Source organism: Poromitra crassiceps, assembly GCF_964638095.1.
Source record: "Poromitra crassiceps genome assembly, chromosome: 5".
Classification (NCBI taxonomy): Eukaryota; Metazoa; Chordata; class Actinopteri; order Beryciformes; family Melamphaidae; genus Poromitra; species Poromitra crassiceps.
In genome coordinates this window covers 11,553,177-11,572,501 of record NC_139642.1, presented here as the reverse complement: position 1 = coordinate 11,572,501, position 19,325 = coordinate 11,553,177, and the positions used below count along the sequence as shown (strand labels likewise).

Genomic DNA, 19,325 nt, shown 5'->3' with positions numbered 1-19,325 from the left:
TTTAGCAGAGAATGCTTTATGATATTGGTAAAATAGTTTACCGTGGCTGGAGTAGAGATCCGCTATTAGCGCTAGATATTTGTCTAGCTCATGGCGGTGCTCTGGATACACTTCACAGATCACGTCACGGTAGACGCCGAACGTGTTCAGGAAGTCACATAAGGACAGGTCTTTGGGCAGGCGGGGGTCGGACGACTTTAAATAAACAGGGCCATCTGGGTCACCCGTAGCCTTCCTTTTACACTCGGGAGATGGCAGGAGTATGCTAACTAAATTGATGTCTCTGCCCTTTAAAATCTCGGACCTTAGCCTGGGCGAAATATCAGCACAGGGAGAAACAAAAGACATACCGAATGGGCTGGCAGGCAAAGCGGACGCCAGAGTGTTCATCTGGGCGGGTTGGGTGGTGGTGGGGAGCATATCAGCTTGCTGCATGGGCGGGGGTAGGATCGGCTGCTGCGCCGGGGTTTCCAGGGCGCTCAGACGGGCTTCTACTGCTCTGCTTGCATCTAGCAGAGACAGCAGGATGGCTCTTGACGACCCCTGTCGGCTCGGCGGAGCTACGGATGGGGCCGCTTCCGCTTCCGGGGCGGCGGCCTGGAGGTCAGTGCGACCGGGAAGGACGAGGCGTCTCGCGGCGGCCCCGCGGCCTGCGTTTCCCCGGCGGCTCCCGGCTCTCGAGGCGGCTGCTGGTGTTCGCCCGCGGCCTCTCGCGCGTCCGCGGCCTCTCCTTCCGGCACGCTGGCACGCGTACTTGGGCGTCCACGGGCCGTCGCAGTGGCGCGCCCCGTGCCACGGGAACGCGTGCTGGGCCTTCTCGTTGGGGCTATGCTAGCAGCCTGTGCAGCCTGTGGTCCAGCCACTTCGCCAGCGTCTTCATCAGAAGACTCGGAAAGCAGGTACGCTCCGTGGCCGGTCCGGAACAGGGAAGCGATGTCTAAGCTGTCGTCGCTGTCCGTGGACAGCCCTGGCTCGGAACTCGACATACCGGAATGGAGTGGGGAGCGTTGAAATCTGCGGTGAATATCCACGGGTGGAGAAGGCTTGAGGATGCTGATTCGGTCTGCAGATGTGGAGCAAAACGCGCTTCGGAGGCCGCAAAACAACGCTTCGGAGGCCGGCTTCAAGGGGGATGGACTGCCGTGGGCTGCTGCTGCTATGATCGGCCAGAGAGAGAGAGGTGACGTAGAACCCTTGCTATATATATGAGGATTAACTGACGTCATGTTTGACATCATAGCAGACGTCATACTAGGATTTTTGACCACGTTGAGATCGGATTACGCGTGAGTGGCCTTCTGCTTGAACTATGGTCTGGAGACCTCACTTTTGTTTTTTTTACTTTGAGATTGTTCGGGGATCAGTAGGGCCAGCTATGGATATTAGCATATGATATTCAATAACTTGTGAAATTATGAATATGACACTTTTTTAAATGATTGACGAGGTTAACGATACCTTGGGGCACCACTCTCTAAACAGAGACGAACCCAACCTGAAATGTCAAATTAATCAATGTATCAAATTAGCTGTTCGCTGATAGATCTCAGCGGTTGGATGCCACTGTACATTTATGAGCCAACAGTGAAGCAAAGCAGCAGTCATTACAACATACACACACACACACACACACACACACACACACACAGTGAAGCAAAGCAGCAGTCATTACAACACACACACACAATGATCACAGACATATGTCTCTCTAAATATAGAATAGTCTTTGGTCTCATGGTCATGAATGAGTTAAAGCACATGGCTATACTCCACCTGTGCTTGTGTAGTAGTCCAGTAGCCTCTGTATGTCTGGGCTGCAGCTGGTCTTATAGACGACCACTCTGCTCACTCCCAGGATCTTCAGCATTTCCAGACTCTGGACCAGCTAAAAGGGTCACTTTTCATGGTTAATCACTGTCACACCTTTGTTACAGGCATTCCAGGCATTTAGCACAGTCATAAGCATTTTATTGTTGCTCTTGAGCAGTCAAATACATTTGAACGGTTTCAGGTTCTCAGTCTTGGTGGTGCAGCTAATCCTGGGTGATGTTTTTTTCTTTCTTACAATGCCATTCAGTCGTCAACAGAGTTCCATCCCAATACATATTCCGGGTTGTGTTTTCTTTGTTTCTTTCTTTGTTTCTTTCTTTCTTTCTTTGTTTCTTTCTTTGTTTCTTTCTTTTTCTTTCTTTCTTTCTTTCTTTCTTTCTTTCTTTCTTTCTTTCTTTCTTTCTTTCTTGTATTGAAGATAGCTGTCCGGCCCCAAAATTTACTGTACTGGAATTTGCATATAAAAGGCGTATAGAACTTGTTCGTATAATAAGCACAATTATAGCTGCTGCGCGGTGAACTTTCCAGACCAAAAACATCATTAAACCTTGAAATATCTTTCAGATAATGTGTTTATAACCCACTCAGTACAATTCTTGAGTAGGCATAAGCACGTTTATTCTGCATCCCTCTGGGTTCAAAGTTACAACCTTTACAACCAATGACAAGTTGTGATCTCACCTTTACAACCAATGGCAAGTTGTGATCTCATTGAGCTACTTGAGAAGTAGTAGGAAAATCAGAGGAGGCTTCACACTATGACTTAACCAACTGTAATGCATTATGTAATAACTGCCCATTATGTAATAAAATCTCAAAATGTAATAAAACGTCACTTTCAATATGTAATAACGACGCATTATGTAATAACATGCGCAATATGTAATAGATCGCCTGAATGCAATATGTAATATAGTTTGACACATTTTGTAATAAATGTATTACATATCGCGCAGATTATTAGATAATGCGGGGGTTGCACTTTTTTCTGGCTGCAAATGAAGTGATGCATTATGTAACAAAATTAGAAAATGCACTGACATCATTTGACACTGAAGTATTAGTCTAGTAGGAACGGGGGGTCCCCACGCACCCGAAAGATATATTTTTCTAACATAGATTTTTGTACTCCTCAAGGTGTCTAATAAACAAATTTTGTTGTTACCCCGTTGAAATAGTGTCCCATGGGTCCGTTTGGCGGCCATCTTTGCGGGCATATTGCGATGTCTGATGAAAATGGATAAGGGTCATAACTTTTGAACTAGACGTCATACAGAGACAAATGACACCACTTTTCTGTATGATTTCTGCATGAGGAATTGATTGAGAGGGTTGTTTTAATGATTTTAACAGGTTTGGTATAGTAAAACTCAAAAACATTTGAAAAAAGTGTCTAATTTACTCTCAAAATCTTGCAAAATAAATCTATCTACATATTAGTCCATGGGCCTGAAGGGTTGGGAATAATGCTCATATTGATTTTTGGCAAGGTATACATCTCTAGAGTTAGAAAATATGTGAGAGCATTACACAAATGGTAGCTATGTGTGTTATCACTCGATTTATAACACCATGCAAAACATAATAGTTGCGGGACTTAGGAACATTTGAGGCTAAGTTGATGCAAATCAAGTCTAAAAGCACCAGATTTTGCCCAGAATTAGCCCAGGGCATGCTCTAACAATTGAGCCAGAGTGCCCGAGCCGGTGACCCCCGGGGTCACCATGGCGGCCAAATCCAATATGACCACTGTCCGAAAAAGATTTTGGCTATAACTTTTGAAAGAGATGAGCTAGAAATACAGACTTGGTGTCTATCTTATATTTTTTGACCATTAGAAAGGTGTTGGAATGCTTATCTTTACTAATGAAGATGAGTGTGGGCCCCTAATCTGCATATTTCCAAGATGGCGGGTACCTGAATATGAGTTTTACCATAACTGTTGATGCTTTTAATAAACTCGGTGTCCATTTTATGGTTTTTGAGTTTTAGAAACACATTGTAATAGTCAGATTTATGATTTAATCTATCTATAGCACTCTACTTTGCATAGTAAATAGGCTACCAATATGGCTGCTATCCCATTTCTTCTTTACATACACTTTTGTAGTTGTAAGAATGAGTTACCATCAAACTGGTGGGAAACAAACAATCTACAGTATTTATCTTACATATTTTATTGAAACAATTAGTGAGTAACACTTAGGTATGTCCATGGGTTGGGGCGGTTAAGTTAGATTGAGTGTAAAGTGTTTTTTGTTTATATCCTTATATCCACAGCCAGATTAATCAAATATTGTTGAATTGACCTCATTGTTGGTACAGGCACTCTTGCATCCCCGTTGAAGTGCCACGGGCTCCAGCTTTACAGCATTCAGAGCACCCACTACATGACTTTTTGCAGCTGCAGCAGAGAATGATGACTCAGGCTTTACTGGCATCTGAAAGATGGGTCCAGTAAGGTTCCCAAGTCTTGGTCATGGAGTCCCAGTACCAGCCCCACGTACTGAACTCTGGATATTTTGCTGGACAGAGGTTGCCTGATTCCAGTAGAAGCTGGTCTGCAGCAGTCCCCATTTGACATGCTGAATCAGTGCATCTTGGGTCGGAGGCAAGTTCTCAAGGGACTTGGTACCATTTGAGAAAAGCTGATGTCTGGCTTCATCTACTTGGCTGGAGACACAGCTCTTGCTGGACATGACAACAACCATAATGCTTCCAGTCTTTGGACATGGACATCTGAGTTGATCGGTTCAGGCTCCAAGGTGAAGGCGTCCACGGTCTCAGTGAGATCCGATGTTGCTTCCCAAGCTGCCCATCCACTCCTTTTCCCATAGCCCTGGAAGGCTGATGTAGTATCACATCATTTTAGCACATGGAAGAGATGTAATGCCAGTGATCTCTGGGGACCAAGAACATTGCAGATTTTGTGAACATAAATGTACTTTCCACATGTGAAGCCGATCCAGTGCTCTGTGAGGCCTAATGTGTAGAAGAAGCGTATTGCAAGTATTACAACATCATTGTCGGACATATGGATCCTGAGTTTCTATGGCTACTGGCCCAGCATGTGCCAGGTGCTATAAATCATTCTACTGTAGTGTCTGCTTCAAGATGGTTACAAGGCTGAAGTGCAGATATGTCATATTCAGATCTGTTGGAGAGTATAACATCCTTCTTGGTAGAAAGGAGGAGTTCATCCCAAAACCCTGGTCGCCCTCACCTTGGGGTTGTCATGTACAGCAAAAGCTGTGGCTCCAGCGAAGTAGATGATGCTAGACATTGGCTTTTTTTAAATGCATCAAGAGAACCTGCCTCCCACCCAAGATGCACTGATTCAGCATGTCAAATGGGGACTGCTGCAGGCCAGCTTCTACTGGAATCAGGCAACCTCTGTCCAGCAAAATATGCAGAGTTCAGTACGTGGGGCTGGTACTGGGACTCCATGACCAAGACTTTGGAACCTTACTGGACCCATCTTCCAGATGCCAGTAAAGCCTGAGCAATCATTCTCTGCTGCATCTGCAAAAAGCCATGTAGTGGGTGCTGTGATTGTGAATGTTGTCAAGCTGGAGGCTGTGGCACCTCAATGTGGATGCAAGAGTGCCTGTACCAACAATGAGGGTCGAGACAACAATATTTTAGTAATCTGGCTGTGGATATAAGGATATAAACAAAAACCACTTGTCATCTGAAGTATTTTATGCAAAATCAGTCCCCCTGGTAAATCAAAAGGACTGAGCACTTCTAACTCAATTCAACCTATGGACATAAGTAGGCTACTACTCACTTGTACATATAGGCACCAATATATGTTTTGTTCTGTTGTTTTTGTTTCTGATATTGTAATATTTTGTTCAAATTCTAAACACCTTTGATCAGTATTGATAGCATTTCACATTTATGGAGAGCATTGATGCACAGACTGGCTATTACCTGTATCAATGTGAATGGGTTATACTCTATTTGTCTAATTGTTTCAATAAAATCTGTAAGATATATACTGTAGGTTCTTGACTCTGAGGAAGACAGACTTGTCTGTCGAAACGTCAGTCAGCCCCTTCTATTAAAACGTGCAGACGGAAAAGAGTGCTCCGGTGTCTTTACTTCGGGTAGTCTGTGTGAAGTGCCCAGGTAAAATATTATTATATACTGTAGGTTGTTTGTTTCCACCAGTTTGATGGTAACCTATTCTTACAACTCTACACTCAATCTGGGTGAAAGTGTATGTAAAAAAAAAATCGGTTAGCGGCCATATTGGTAGCCTACTTACTATGCAAAGTAGAGTGCTATAGATAGATTCAATCATAAATCTGAGTATTACAATGTGTTTCTAAAACTCAAAAACCATAAAATGGACACCGAGTTTACTAAAAGCATCAACAGTTATGGTAAAACTCATATTCAGGTAGCCGCTATCTTAGAAATATGCAGATTAGGGGTCCACACACATCTTCATTAGTAAAGATAAGCATTCCAACACCTTTCTAATGGTCAAAAAATATAAGATAGACACCAAGTCTGTATTTCTAGCTCATCTCTTTCAAAAGTTATAGCCAAAATCTTTTTCGGACAGTGGTCATATTGGATTTGGCCGCCATGGTGACCCCGGGGGTCACCGGCTTGGGCACTCTGGCTCAATTGTTAGAGCATGCCCTGGGCTAATTCTGGGCAAAATCTGGTACTTTTAGACTTGATTTGCATGAACTTAGCCTCAAATGTCCCTAAAAGTCCCGCAACTATTATGTTTTGCATGGTGTTATAAATCGAGTGATAACACACATTTAGCTACCATTGGTGCAATGCTCTCACATATTTTCTAACTCTAGAGATGTATACCTTGCCAAAAATCAATATGAGCATTATTCCCAACCCTTTTGGCCCATGGACTAATATGTAGATAGATTTTTTTTGCAAGATTTTGAGAGTAAATTAGACACTTTTTTTCAATGTTTTTGAGTTTTACTATACCAAATCTGTTAAAATCATTAAAACAACCCTCTCAATCAATTCCTCATGCAGAAATCATACAGAAAAGTGGTGTCATTTGTCTCTGTATGACGTCTAGTTCAAAAGTTATGACCCTTATCCATCCAGAATACTGGTCCATTAATGAATGTTTATTAGATACAGGTAAATGCATCACAAAACTCATTTACAGATCATACTTACCTTCTCTCAGACTGTCCTACAGACAAAAGAGTCTGGGTGGGTGTCGGCCATATTTATAGGAGACCAGGTAATTTGCTGCTACCATTGTGTGGAGGGGGGTTATGTTTTCAGAAGGGTTTCTAACGTTTGATATCATGGTTATTTAAGAATAATGTTGTTCAGAACTACTTATATGGGATTGTATATTTTAGATGCACCTGTTCTAGTTTTGATGCGTGTCTAAAGTTTACCTGTGCGGAGGTGAAACTTCATGTTGCCCTTGGCTGTAAAATGGTTTAGTCTGGGGAGGGAGGCCTGGGTTGAGGCCTGCATTTAAACAGTCTGTACTCAGACCTGGAGAAGAGAGGTTGGGGGCACTATGCGGATGCTCTGTCCCAACTAAGGTTTGTTGCCATGAGCAAACCTAAAGTGGTTGATTGTTAGATCAAGCTTTCAAGTCCGTTAAGACATTTTTGTTTATTTTCTATTTAAAGTGTTCATGTTTCCTGTAAGATTTCAAAGCCGTTTTCACCATTTTGATGACTTCAAAATAAATTGGTGAAAGCTGAACCCTCTGGTTGTCCTCTGTTCCTGATGCCTTGCCCTCATCAAAGCTACCCCTTTACATTTGGTGGCAGTGGTGGGATGAGTGGCTGGAAGGGCTACAGGAACTCCAATGGCATCTAGAGGCAAGGCTAAGAAACCACCCACCCGGGCTGAAGCAAGGCTCTTGTTGGAGCAGGGTGAACCACCCATCATGGAGAACCAGTCAGAGCATGATGGGGAGGAACCAGAACCACAGCACCAGGATGAAGAGGAGCCAGGGCCGAGCAGAAGTGACGGAGGGCCACCTGAGACCATTGAGAGCCTGAGCCACACTTTCCGAAGGTTCCTGTTGAACCAGCAACGGCGAGATGAGCAACAGGAACAGGAAAGCCAACGCCAGGACCTGCGGCTCAGGGCTCTTCAGCACCAGTTCGGTCAGTTGCAACAGGAGATCCAGCTTGATCGTTTGGACCGGCCGCCGACTGGCGATGACGGTGCTCGTGGAGCGGCAGAGGCGCCACCGGCTGATGGCGGGCGTCCTTGGGCACCGTGGAGGACGTCGGGGTCTCTTCCTAATCCAGGCCAAGCAATGTCACCACCGAGCTCCTCAGCCCAGTCACCAGGAGTGAGCAGAGTCCAGGTTGGTTGGAAGGGGCCTAAGATGCCAGCATACAGAGAGGATGAGGACATTGAACATTATTTGACCACTTTTGAACGCATAGCCTTAGCCTGTCAGTGGCCACAACAGGATTGGGCTTTGCACTTGGTCCCTCTCCTCACTGGCAAAGCAAGGAAGGCCTATGTGGCTATGGACGTTGGGGACGCTATGCAGTATGACTTTGTAAAGGAGGCCATTTTGGCCAAGTTTGAAATAAGCCCAGAGACTTTTCGCAGCCGATTCCGATCCAGTGTGGTGGATGAGGGGGATACCCCTAAAGAGCTCCAGGCCCGGCTGAAAGACCTTTATGAAAAGTGGATGAATCCCAGGCAGAAGACGAAGGACGAGATTGGAGATGCAGTCATCATGGAGCAGTTTCTACGTGTCGTCAACCCAGACCTGCGAACGTGGATTCGAGAACGCAACCCCACTACATCTCGTGAGGCGGCAGAGCTGGCAGAAGCATTCATCGCAGCGCGGAGGACCTCCAAGAGCTACCACCTGGGGCGAGCAAGCAACCCACCTAGCTCCTCTCTTGGTTGGTGGTTCTAGAGGTTTTAACAGGCAGCAGGGAACCAGCTCTGATAATGAGGCCCCAGATAAAAACTTTATTAAGAAAGCCCCACTTTTGTGTCATAACTGTGGTCAGCCCGGACACCTCAGAGCAGATTGTCCCGTTACACGGTTTTGTAAGACCCGATTGTGTTATGTTCCCAGACCCCCCACATGCCCATTACCACGCACACCGGCTAACGACAGTGTTATTAAGGTACGTGTTGCCGGCAGACAATGTAAAGCCCTGTTAGATTCAGGCAGTGATCAGACACTGGTGAGGCAGGATTGTTTGCCAGGAGAAGCAGTGCCTTGCCAGCAGCGTGTTAAGGTAACGTGTGTTCACGGTGATGACAAGGATTACCCCACAGCTGAGATCCCCATTAATGTGGATGGACAGGAATACTTGCTGACAGTAGGAGTCTTGCAGCAGTTACCATACTCTGTGGTGTTAGGCAAAGATCTTCCTATTCTTTATGATCTGTTAAGCCAATTTAGGGTGCCTGATTGTCTTTCTGAGGACAAAACAATTGACAACTCCAGAGAAGCTATGGTGGTGACTAGGTCACACACACGACAGGCAGACTTAGACCCTGGGTGGGAGGAGCTACCATTTGCTGGAGAGGGTGTCAGACAAGAGGGGGAAAAGAAGACCCGTAGACAGAAGCGCAGAGAGAAAGTATGGGGAACTAAGCCAGTGGTGGCAGAGCCAGAGCTACCAGAGGTGCCAGAGCCCAATTTTGATTCCCTGCCAAGTGATATTGGTGTACTACAGAGACAAGATGTTACCCTCAAGCCACTTTTTGAAAGGAGCGTAGCTGAGACAGCTAAAGTCTCAGTGTTAGACAAAGAGTTGTTTGTTACAAAGGAGCAGAAACTGTACAGGCGCAGCAGTGCAGGTGACCAGTTGGTGGTGCCAAAGAGCTTAAGGCCCAAAATACTACACTTAGGTCATTCTATACCCTGGTCAGGACACATGGGACATACTAAAACCTATGCACGCATAGCTGGTCGGTTCTTTTGGCCTCAAATGTACCAGGATGTAGGTCAGTATTGTAAGAGCTGCCCAGAGTGTCAACTCACTACTCCAGGGAGGAAAGGTGATAGGGTCCCTTTAATTAACATGCCAGTCATAGAAACCCCATTCACCCGTATTGCTATGGACATTGTTGGTCCCCTGGAGTGAAGTGCAGCAGGCCATCGTTTCATTTTGGTAGTGTGTGATTATGCTACAAAGTTCCCAGAGGCTTTCCCCCTCAGAAAAGTCAAGGCACGCCAGATTGTTAACTGTCTGATACAGTTATTCTCCCGGGTAGGGATTCCCAAAGAGATAGTTACCGATCAGGGAACCAATTTCACGTCCAAGCTTTTGAGGGATGTTTACAGTCTGTTAGGCATAAAGGGGATCAGAACCACTCCTTACCACCCTCAGACTGATGGCATGGTAGAACGCTTCAACAAGACAATAAAATCCATGCTTCGGAAGTTTGTGTCCGATTCTGGCTCAGACTGGCACCAGTGGCTTCCATTTCTGTTGTATGCCTACAGAGAAGTTCCCCATGCCTCAACCGGTTTTTCCCCATTTGACCTCTTGTATGGACGCCACGTCAGAGGGCCAATGGATGTCCTAAAAGAGGCCTGGGAGGGAGAACAGCCCTGCAAACAAGTAGGAGTCATCTCATATGTTCTCAAGATGAGGGACAAACTTGAGCAATTGGCTCAGCTGGCTCATGCCAATGTCGACCAAGCCCAGCTGAAGCAGAAGCGTGGGTATGACAGGGCCAGTAAACACCGCTCTTTCCAACCAGGGCAAAAGGTGCTCTTGTTGTTACCCACCTCAGACAGCAGTTTACTAGCCAAATGGCAGGGTCCTTATGAGATCACCCGCAAGATGGGACCGGTTACATATGAACTCAATTTGCCAGATCGACGGAGGAAACATCAGACATTTCATGTAAATCTCCTAAGGGCGTGGAGAGAGAGAAACCCAGTGTCTCACCAGCTGTGGGCCAGGGTCATTCCAGATGAGGAGGAGGTGGAGGAGCAATATTTCCCTGTACCCCACCAACTTTCTTCTTTTCCAGACCTCAGTCATCTAAGTCACCCAAAGCAGGAAGAACTGAAAGCTTGTATTCCAGATGAACTGTTCAGTGACAAGCCTGGCCGTACCAATCTACTCACTCATGATATACAGTTGCTTTCACCTGAACCGATCCGCCAGACCAGTTACAGAATACCAGCCAAACTGGTTCCCGCTCTCAAAAATGAGGTGGAGACAATGCTAGATATGGGCATCATAGAGCCGTGTTCAAGTCCATGGTGCAGCCCAGTAGTTCTAGTGCCCAAGAAAGATGGAGAGCTGAGGTTTTGTATCAATTTCATTAAAGTTAACAATGTCTCTGCTTTTGACCCCTACCCGATGCCGCGGGTGGATGAACTGATTGAACGGCTGGGAAATGCCCATTATGTGACGACCCTTGACCTTTGCAAAGGTTATTGGCAGGTTCCCCTGTCAGAGAAAGCCAAAGACATCACTGCCTTCAGAGTGCCTTCTGGACTGTATAGATTCACTGTGATGCCCTTTGGGTTGCATGGTGCTGCCGCAACATTTCAGCGTCTCATGGACACAGTCTTGAGGGGGGCTGAAGACTATGCAGCAGCTTACATAGATGATGTGGTGGTCTACAGCTCAACCTGGGAAGAGCATCTGCGACATCTCACTGATGTCTTCGAGCGCATCTGGGAAGCTGGGTTGGTGGCAAATGCCAAAAAGTGTCAACTAGCCCGGTCAGAGGTCAAATACCTGGGTTACAAGCTGGGGCGAGGCCAGATTCGTCCTCAGGTGGACAAAGTGGAAGCTGTGAGGTCCTGCCCAACCCCAACTACCAAGAAACAGGTAAAATCGTTCTTGGGGCTCATAAGTTGGTATAGGCGCTTCATTCAAAATTGCTCAGAAAGGGCGGAGCCTCTCAATTCCCTAACCCGAAAATCTTGCCCACAGAAAGTCATCTGGACACCGAGGTGTGAAGCAGCTTTCCAAGACCTCAAACTGTGTTTGTGCCAGGATCCAGTTCTTCAGAGCCCAGACTTCTCAAAACCTTTCACTGTACAGACCGATGCCTCTGAAATTGGTCTGGGGGCAATGTTGTTGCAAGGTGAGGAGGGCAATAGGAGGCCAGTGCTGTACGTCAGTCGGAAACTCTTTCCAAGGGAGACTCGATATTCCACTATTGAAAAAGAGAGTCTGGCCATCAAATGGGCTGTAGATACACTCAGATACTATCTCCTTGCGCAAGAATTCCTCTTAGAAACTGATCATCGTGCCCTTCAGTGGATTCACAACATGAAAGACTCAAATGACAGAATTGCAAGGTGGTATCTGTCCTTGCAGCCCTACAGGTTCAAAGTGAAGTACCGCCCTGGAAAGGACAATGTAGTGGCTGACTTCCTGTCCAGGAAGGATAGATGATGGACAGATTTTGAGGGGTGGGGGTGTGTGACGATGTGACTCCTTATGGACATCGCACAGTGTTTCTTGTCTTTTCTTCCTCTTTATTAAATTCTAATTAATATTAAATTTGTATGGTTCTGTATATTCATATTTGAAACTGTTCATATTGACCCTCAGTGTAAACAGTGCCCACACAAATGTACATTTCCTTTGTTATGTTATGTTTAGTTCAACTGGCAGACTTGACCACACCAAACATTTGCAGAGGCCTATGCTAGCTAGGCTAACACCAAATGTTTGTTGGTATTATTGTGTTCATCCCACCACCTACGGCACCACAGAGTTAACAACTTACAAGTTACAAACACAGACACATAGAATACTGGTCCATTAATGAATGTTTATTAGATACAGGTAAATGCATCACAAAACTCATTTACAGATCATACTTACCTTCTCTCAGACTGTCCTACAGACAAAAGAGTCTGGGTGGGTGTCGGCCATATTTATAGGAGACCAGGTAATTTGCTGCTACCATTGTGTGGAGGGGGGTTATGTTTTCAGAAGGGTTTCTAACGTTTGATATCATGGTTATTTAAGAATAATGTTGTTCAGAACTACTTATATGGGATTGTATATTTTAGATGCACCTGTTCTAGTTTTGATGCGTGTCTAAAGTTTACCTGTGCGGAGGTGAAACTTCATGTTGCCCTTGGCTGTAAAATGGTTTAGTCTGGGGAGGGAGGCCTGGGTTGAGGCCTGCATTTAAACAGTCTGTACTCAGACCTGGAGAAGAGAGGTTGGGGGCACTATGCGGATGCTCTGTCCCAACTAAGGTTTGTTGCCATGAGCAAACCTAAAGTGGTTGATTGTTAGATCAAGCTTTCAAGTCCGTTAAGACATTTTTGTTTATTTTCTATTTAAAGTGTTCATGTTTCCTGTAAGATTTCAAAGCCGTTTTCACCATTTTGATGACTTCAAAATAAATTGGTGAAAGCTGAACCCTCTGGTTGTCCTCTGTTCCTGATGCCTTGCCCTCATCAAAGCTACCCCTTTACACCGGGACTTTCCCAACATGCAACAGACTGTGTATTATGTTTATTATGTTTGTGTAAAGGGCAGTCTGATGATGCAAATGCAAAAGTTTGGTGTCGATTGAACCAAAGATTGTGAGAGGAGATCATTTTAATTAGTTTTACAGTTTTTGCAAAAAAAACTGTGGACTTCTATTCATAATTCCTGCCAGTTTGACGTATCTGAACATTTCTGCTCACTTGGGCCTGCATTTTGGTGAAACTTGCAAAGCCGTAGCATGTATGAATTGATTGATTTGTTATGAATTTTCAAAATTTCAGAATTTAGACGGTTGCTGATTATTGGCCCACCATTCCTATGTGTGAAGTTTGGTTTATTTTCATGCATGGGAAGATTTCTTAGGAATAATAATAATAATATTAATAATATTAATATTAATATTGGCAAATACAAGAGGCTGCTTGAGCCCTAATAAGCACAATAGAGAGGCAAAGTGACCGCTTACTGCTTCAGCACTGTACCAGAGATTTTCATCCGCCATTTATCATAGACATTTTGTAAAATGCGTATAAAAAAAATTTACTTGTTCAAACCAAACGGTTCAGATATATTTAGAAACAGGAGAGACCACATAGCATTTCACTCGGACCAAAACGTAAACAACTTGCGGATTTAAAGAACATATTTTTTCTGTGTCGTTTTTTTAAGTTTGGGTCAGAGTGAAATGTTCTATGGTCTCTCCCGATTCTATAGCTGAACCGTTTGGTTTGACCAAGTAAAACTATTTTTATAGGCATTTTACAAAATGTATATGGGAAAATAAATGGCAGATACAAATCTCAGGTACAGTGCTGAAGCAGGAAGTAGGCGGTCACTTTGCCTCTCTATACTGCATCAATCATAGAAATACATGAAATGTAAGACGAAGAGAAGAATAGTAGAAACCAGTGTTCTGTGACGTACCTGCAGAACATTGTTGAAGTTGAACATGGTGGAGAAGCAGACGGTGAAGTTGTGTGGGAAGGAGTCACTCCTTGCCTCCTGATTCAGCACCTCCAAAAACACCTCGCCTTTATCAGAGACACCAAAGTAAAGAGCCAGAAGTAATGCTAATGTATTTGTTTGGTTATCCCGAGTGGGCAGGAATTGTCCCTCACCCAGTTGATACTCGTGTCCATGTAAACGCAGTCTAAATTGTGTTGGAGAAAACGTACAATGTGAGAGATGCAGTTGTGAACAAGGTATTGGCATTATACTGTACACCTACAATGTCTCACCTACTGTACACCTACACTGTCTTACATCAAATACAGCTGCACCATCAATTACAACAACAATAGACTAACGACATGATGCACTCTGACACGTGACTCTCGTCAACTCGTGACTGCCACGGCCCACTAGTGGCCAGCGGCCCACAGTTTGGGAATCACTGTATTATGGTAAATAATTATAATATTTATTTTGTTTAATTAACGCAAATTAATTGTGTACTTTTAAATAGTGTAGGCTACTTTTTTACTCTTACTTAAACATATTTCAGGCCAACCTCCAATCTGTCACACACCTTCAGAGTCAGCTGCAGCAGCAGAGGTCACAGCGATATGAGAAGGTCTCTTGCAGTCCGAGGGGAGAGGACACATGATGGTCGCTGTCCCGTACGCAAAGTCAAAGTGGTCCGAGTGGTCCCAGTGGATGGGATCACCTGCTGCGGTGTGCTGTTGCCCCTGGCAACGGAGGAGGCAGCGATAGGTCACCTTCTCACCCCTCAAAACCACAGCGATAACATGGACCTGGAGGATGAGGAAGACAAAAATTGCAATTGATTTGATTTCTATAGGTTTGTGTCTTGGAGTGTGGAAGCAAGTGTAACCGAAGTGAATCAGCGCGGATTCCTCGTGAGTCCCGAGTGGTAGCGAGTGGATTGGTTAAACTCACTCCCCAGTATAAAGGCATGTTAATCAGCTCCGCCAAGGGAGCTAGCTCTCTTGGTGTTGCGGTTAACATGTCGGACTCCCAAGCCGAAGGTCGGCGGTTTACCTACACAACACCATTACACAAGCAGTTTGGTGTGCCTCTCTGTTAACTGGTGGTGGAGAAACCCTCTGAACCCCCCTCCCTTCTCCTCACTCAATCCCTCCTCCTGTGGACTCCACTGGCACCCTCCTGCTGTACTGGTAACAGGGTCTGTTTGATGACATTTTAACATTTCTTCCTATAGACGGTTTTAACTTGACAAAACATTCTAAATTGAACCCCCGCTCACTTCCTGTTGCAGTGTTTGCTATGGACATAAAAGAAAAAAAAACATTCAAGTGCAGGACTGACCATTCCGTGAAAACCGTCTATACAGCTGAGCGGCGAAAACAAAAGTAACATGTTGAGTGAATATTTCTGCAGTTTGCCGAATGCTGAGAAAAAGGAAGTGCTGTGGGGTTGCGCTCTGGTGAAAACCGTCTATACTATTTTGTAATTCATCCATTTTAAATCAATTGTTGGAATAAAGAAATATTTTAACCTGATTTTTATCTTGTAGCTTCTTCACTACAAGTAATTAAAATAATTGCCCTGAACTAAAAATAAAATGTTATAGGTTGAGGCCACGTCTCTTCATAGGTTGAGGCCACGTCTCGTCATAGACGCTGGTTTAGCTGGCTCAGCCTGGCTGGGGACGTGGTCAGGGTGGGGTAAAAAACCCTGTTCTATCCGTTCAGCAAAGTTAGAATTTAGCTGATAGCCCAGCCCAGGCAGACACGATCGGGGATTCAACCACCGCAGTATACCACATCTGAGCAGACATCTTGTGTTCTGCTCTAGAACCCCCAAACCTGTAGTTTAGAGCCGCAGCACCGTCTTTTGGTGAGTCAGCCCATGAGATATATGGGCGGCAGAGATGGGAAGTAACAAAGTACAAATACTTTGTTACTGTACTTAAGTAGATTTTTCGAGTATCTGTACTTTACTTGAGTATTTAATTTTCTGACGACTTTTTACTTTTACTCGTTACATTTTAACACAAGTATCTGTACTTTTACTTGTGTACATTTTCAAAACAGGTTCGTTACTTTAAATGCACGAGAATGTAATTTAACAAGGCCAGGTCGAAACCTGGCATACGGCCGGTGCAGATCGTCACCCATGTATACCCATACACATTTTAACAATCAACATAACACATATAAGCCGTCATCTGATTTTCCACCTTTTTTCCCTATTTGTGTTTAGGGATGCAGGATAAAGATTTTTTTTTTTTTTTTTTTTTTAATAAATGCTGCAGCTGCACACTTACTGTTTAAACTTTAATTATAATTGTTGTTTTTCTTCGTTCTTTGATGTGAATTTATGGCTTTTTGGCACCTATATGTAACCTTTTAAGGTTGAGATAATTGTATTATCATTTCAATCATGAGAGGCCAGTTGGTAGGATTTAACGAACTTTATTTAGCAATCGGCATGCATGGCAAATACTTTGGCGCATGACTCCATTAGCCAGTGGCGCTGCTCTTGAGGCAAGAGGAGGGCATCTGCATAGGCTAGGAGATCCCCCCCCAGTGGGGGATCAGGAGTCACGACTCGTTGGTGGCGGACTGGGGAGGTGGGTGGGGCAAAACAACGCTTCGGAGGACGGCTCAGGGGAGATGGACTGCCGTGAAGCTGCTGCTGCTATGATCGGCCAGAGAGAGAGAGGTGACGTAGAACCCTTGCTATATAAATTAACTGACGTCATATCTGACGTCATTACAGACGTCATACTAAGACTTTGACTGACCACGTCATACTAGAACTTGACTGACGTCAGGGGGTGATCGGATTAGATTATGCACGAATGGCCTTCAGCTTGAAATATGGTCTAGACTAGAGACCTCACTTCAATCATGAGAGGCCAGTTGGTAGGATTTAACGAACTTTATTTAGCAATCGGCATGCATGGCAAATACTTTGGCGCATGACTCCATTAGCCAGTGGCGCTGCTCTTGAGGCAAGAGGAGGGCATCTGCATAGGCTAGGAGATCCCCCAAAAGGAAGATCTGATTACCGGAGGTTAATTGAGATCTACGGGCACCGGTAGTTGATTGAACTTTTCTGGCCTTCGACCTTTTAGTGACTTACAGCTATTTGCGGCTGGCGCTCCCAGCTCGGTCGGGCCTTCGATCTTGGTACATTAGTAATTGATTGTACTTTTCTGGCCTTCAACCTTTTTGGCGACTTATGGCTACTTGCGGCTGGCGCTTCCCAACTCGGTCGGGCCTTCGATCTTGATCCCCCTACTTGCGTTGCGGCTGGCGCTTCCCAGCTTGGTCGGGCCTTGCGCGCCGCACGACTTGGCCCTCTGACTGACCCTGACTCTCTCTCTCGACTCTCTCTCTCCCCCAAAAATGATCCGGGAGATTTACTGCGCCTACTGGGGCTGTGCTTTTCGGGGAGCCACCACCAACGAGACATTTTGGCACGGAGCCCGGGACACTGTTTGTTGCCATGCTCGCCGATTGAGGAAGGAGGGTTCTTTGGGCCACGGTATGGCCGCCTGCTCTGGGCGGGTGTAGCTGGAGAGCTGATGAAGACCAGCGGGAGCGTCCGCTTGAGGTGCTGGATGACTTAGGGGTTGGTGACTTAGTGACTTAGGGGTTCCCAACTTGGCCTGGGTGACTTAGTGATTTCCCGACTGGGCGCTGGACTTGGATGACTTAGGGGTTGGTGACTTAGTGACTTAGGGGTTCCCGACTTGGCCTGGGTGACTTAGTGATATCCCAACTTGGCGCTGGACTTGGATGACTTAGGGGTTGGTGACTTAGTGACTTAGGGGTTCCCAACTTGGCCTGGGTGACTTAGTCGGAGGGCACTCCTTGCACGGCGGCTGAGGTGGCCGCCCCGATCCCGAAGGAGTGGCTGGAGTAGTTCTTCATCGGGAGGTTGCCATTCTGGAGCGTCCGCTTGAGGTACAGGATGAACCAGGATCTTGACGTGTGGTGACGAGGTGCGATGAGGAACAGGGGAGCCGGGGCCAGTCTGAGGCCTGAGCCTGATGTAGCGAGCCATGGGGAGTAGATTGTTTCCAGGAGTTAGGATGACTTAGGGGTTGGTGACTTAGTGACTTAGGGGTTGGTGACTTAGTGACTTAGGGGATGACTTAGGGGTTGGTGACTTAGGGGATGACTTAGGGGTTGGTGACTTAGTGGCTTAGGGGATGACTTAGGGGTTGGTGACTTAGTGGCTTAGGGGATGACTTAGGGGTTGGTGACTTAGTGGCTTAGGGGATGACTTAGGGGTTGGTGACTTAGTGGCTTAGGGGATGGCTTAGGGGTTGGTGACTTAGTGGCTTAGGGGATGGCTTAGGGGTTGGTGACTTAGTGGCTTAGGGGATGGCTTAGGGGTTGGTGACTTAGTGGCTTAGGGGATGGCTTAGGGGTTGGTGACTTAGTGGCTTAGGGGATGACTTAGGGGTTGGTGACTTAGTGGCTTAGGGGATGACTTAGGGGTTGGTGACTTAGTGGCTTAGGGGATGACTTAGGGGTTGGTGACTTAGTGGCTTAGGGGATGGCTTAGGGGTTGGTGACTTGGTGGCTTAGGGGATGGCTTAGGGGTTGGTGACTTAGTGGCTTAGGGGATGACTTAGGGGTTGGTGACTTAGTGGCTTAGGGGATGACTTAGGGGTTGGTGACTTGGTGGCTTAGGGGTTGGTGACTTAGTGGCTTAGGGGTTCCCAGCTTGGCCTCGGTGACTTAGTGACTTCCCGACTTGGCGCTGGACTTGGATGACTTAGGGTTGGTGACTTAGTGGCTTAGGGGATGACTTAGGGGTTGGTGACTTAGTGGCTTAGGGGATGACTTAGGGGTTGGTGACTTGGTGGCTTAGGGGATGGCTTAGGGGTTGGTGACTTAGTGGCTTAGGGGTTCCCAGCTTGGCCTCGGTGACTTAGTGACTTCCCGACTTGGCGCTGGACTTGGATGACTTGTGGCCTGGGTGACTTAATGACTTGACTTGGCGCTGGACTTGGATTACTTAGTGGTTTGTCTGGTGAACCGAATTGTGCGATGAGGAGTCCAGAGTCCGAATCCGGAGCAGTCATCACATGATGAGATTGATGAGCTGAAAATAAATATG

General features: G+C 45.8%; 1 protein-coding gene across 1 annotated transcript in view; it reads right to left on the bottom strand.

Moving 5' to 3' along the window:
- Positions 1 to 19,325, bottom strand: part of LOC310776303 (uncharacterized protein) — a gene marked incomplete at both ends in the record, with an annotated part of 29,727 nt that overhangs the window by 5,683 nt on the left and 4,719 nt on the right. Inside the window, 3 exons of the mRNA XM_083636506.1 lie at positions 1,774 to 1,885; positions 14,187 to 14,293; positions 14,791 to 15,016. Of these exons, the coding sequence (XP_083492632.1) occupies positions 1,774 to 1,885; positions 14,187 to 14,293; positions 14,791 to 15,016 (445 nt within the window). The remainder of the gene's footprint in view (positions 1 to 1,773; positions 1,886 to 14,186; positions 14,294 to 14,790; positions 15,017 to 19,325) is intronic.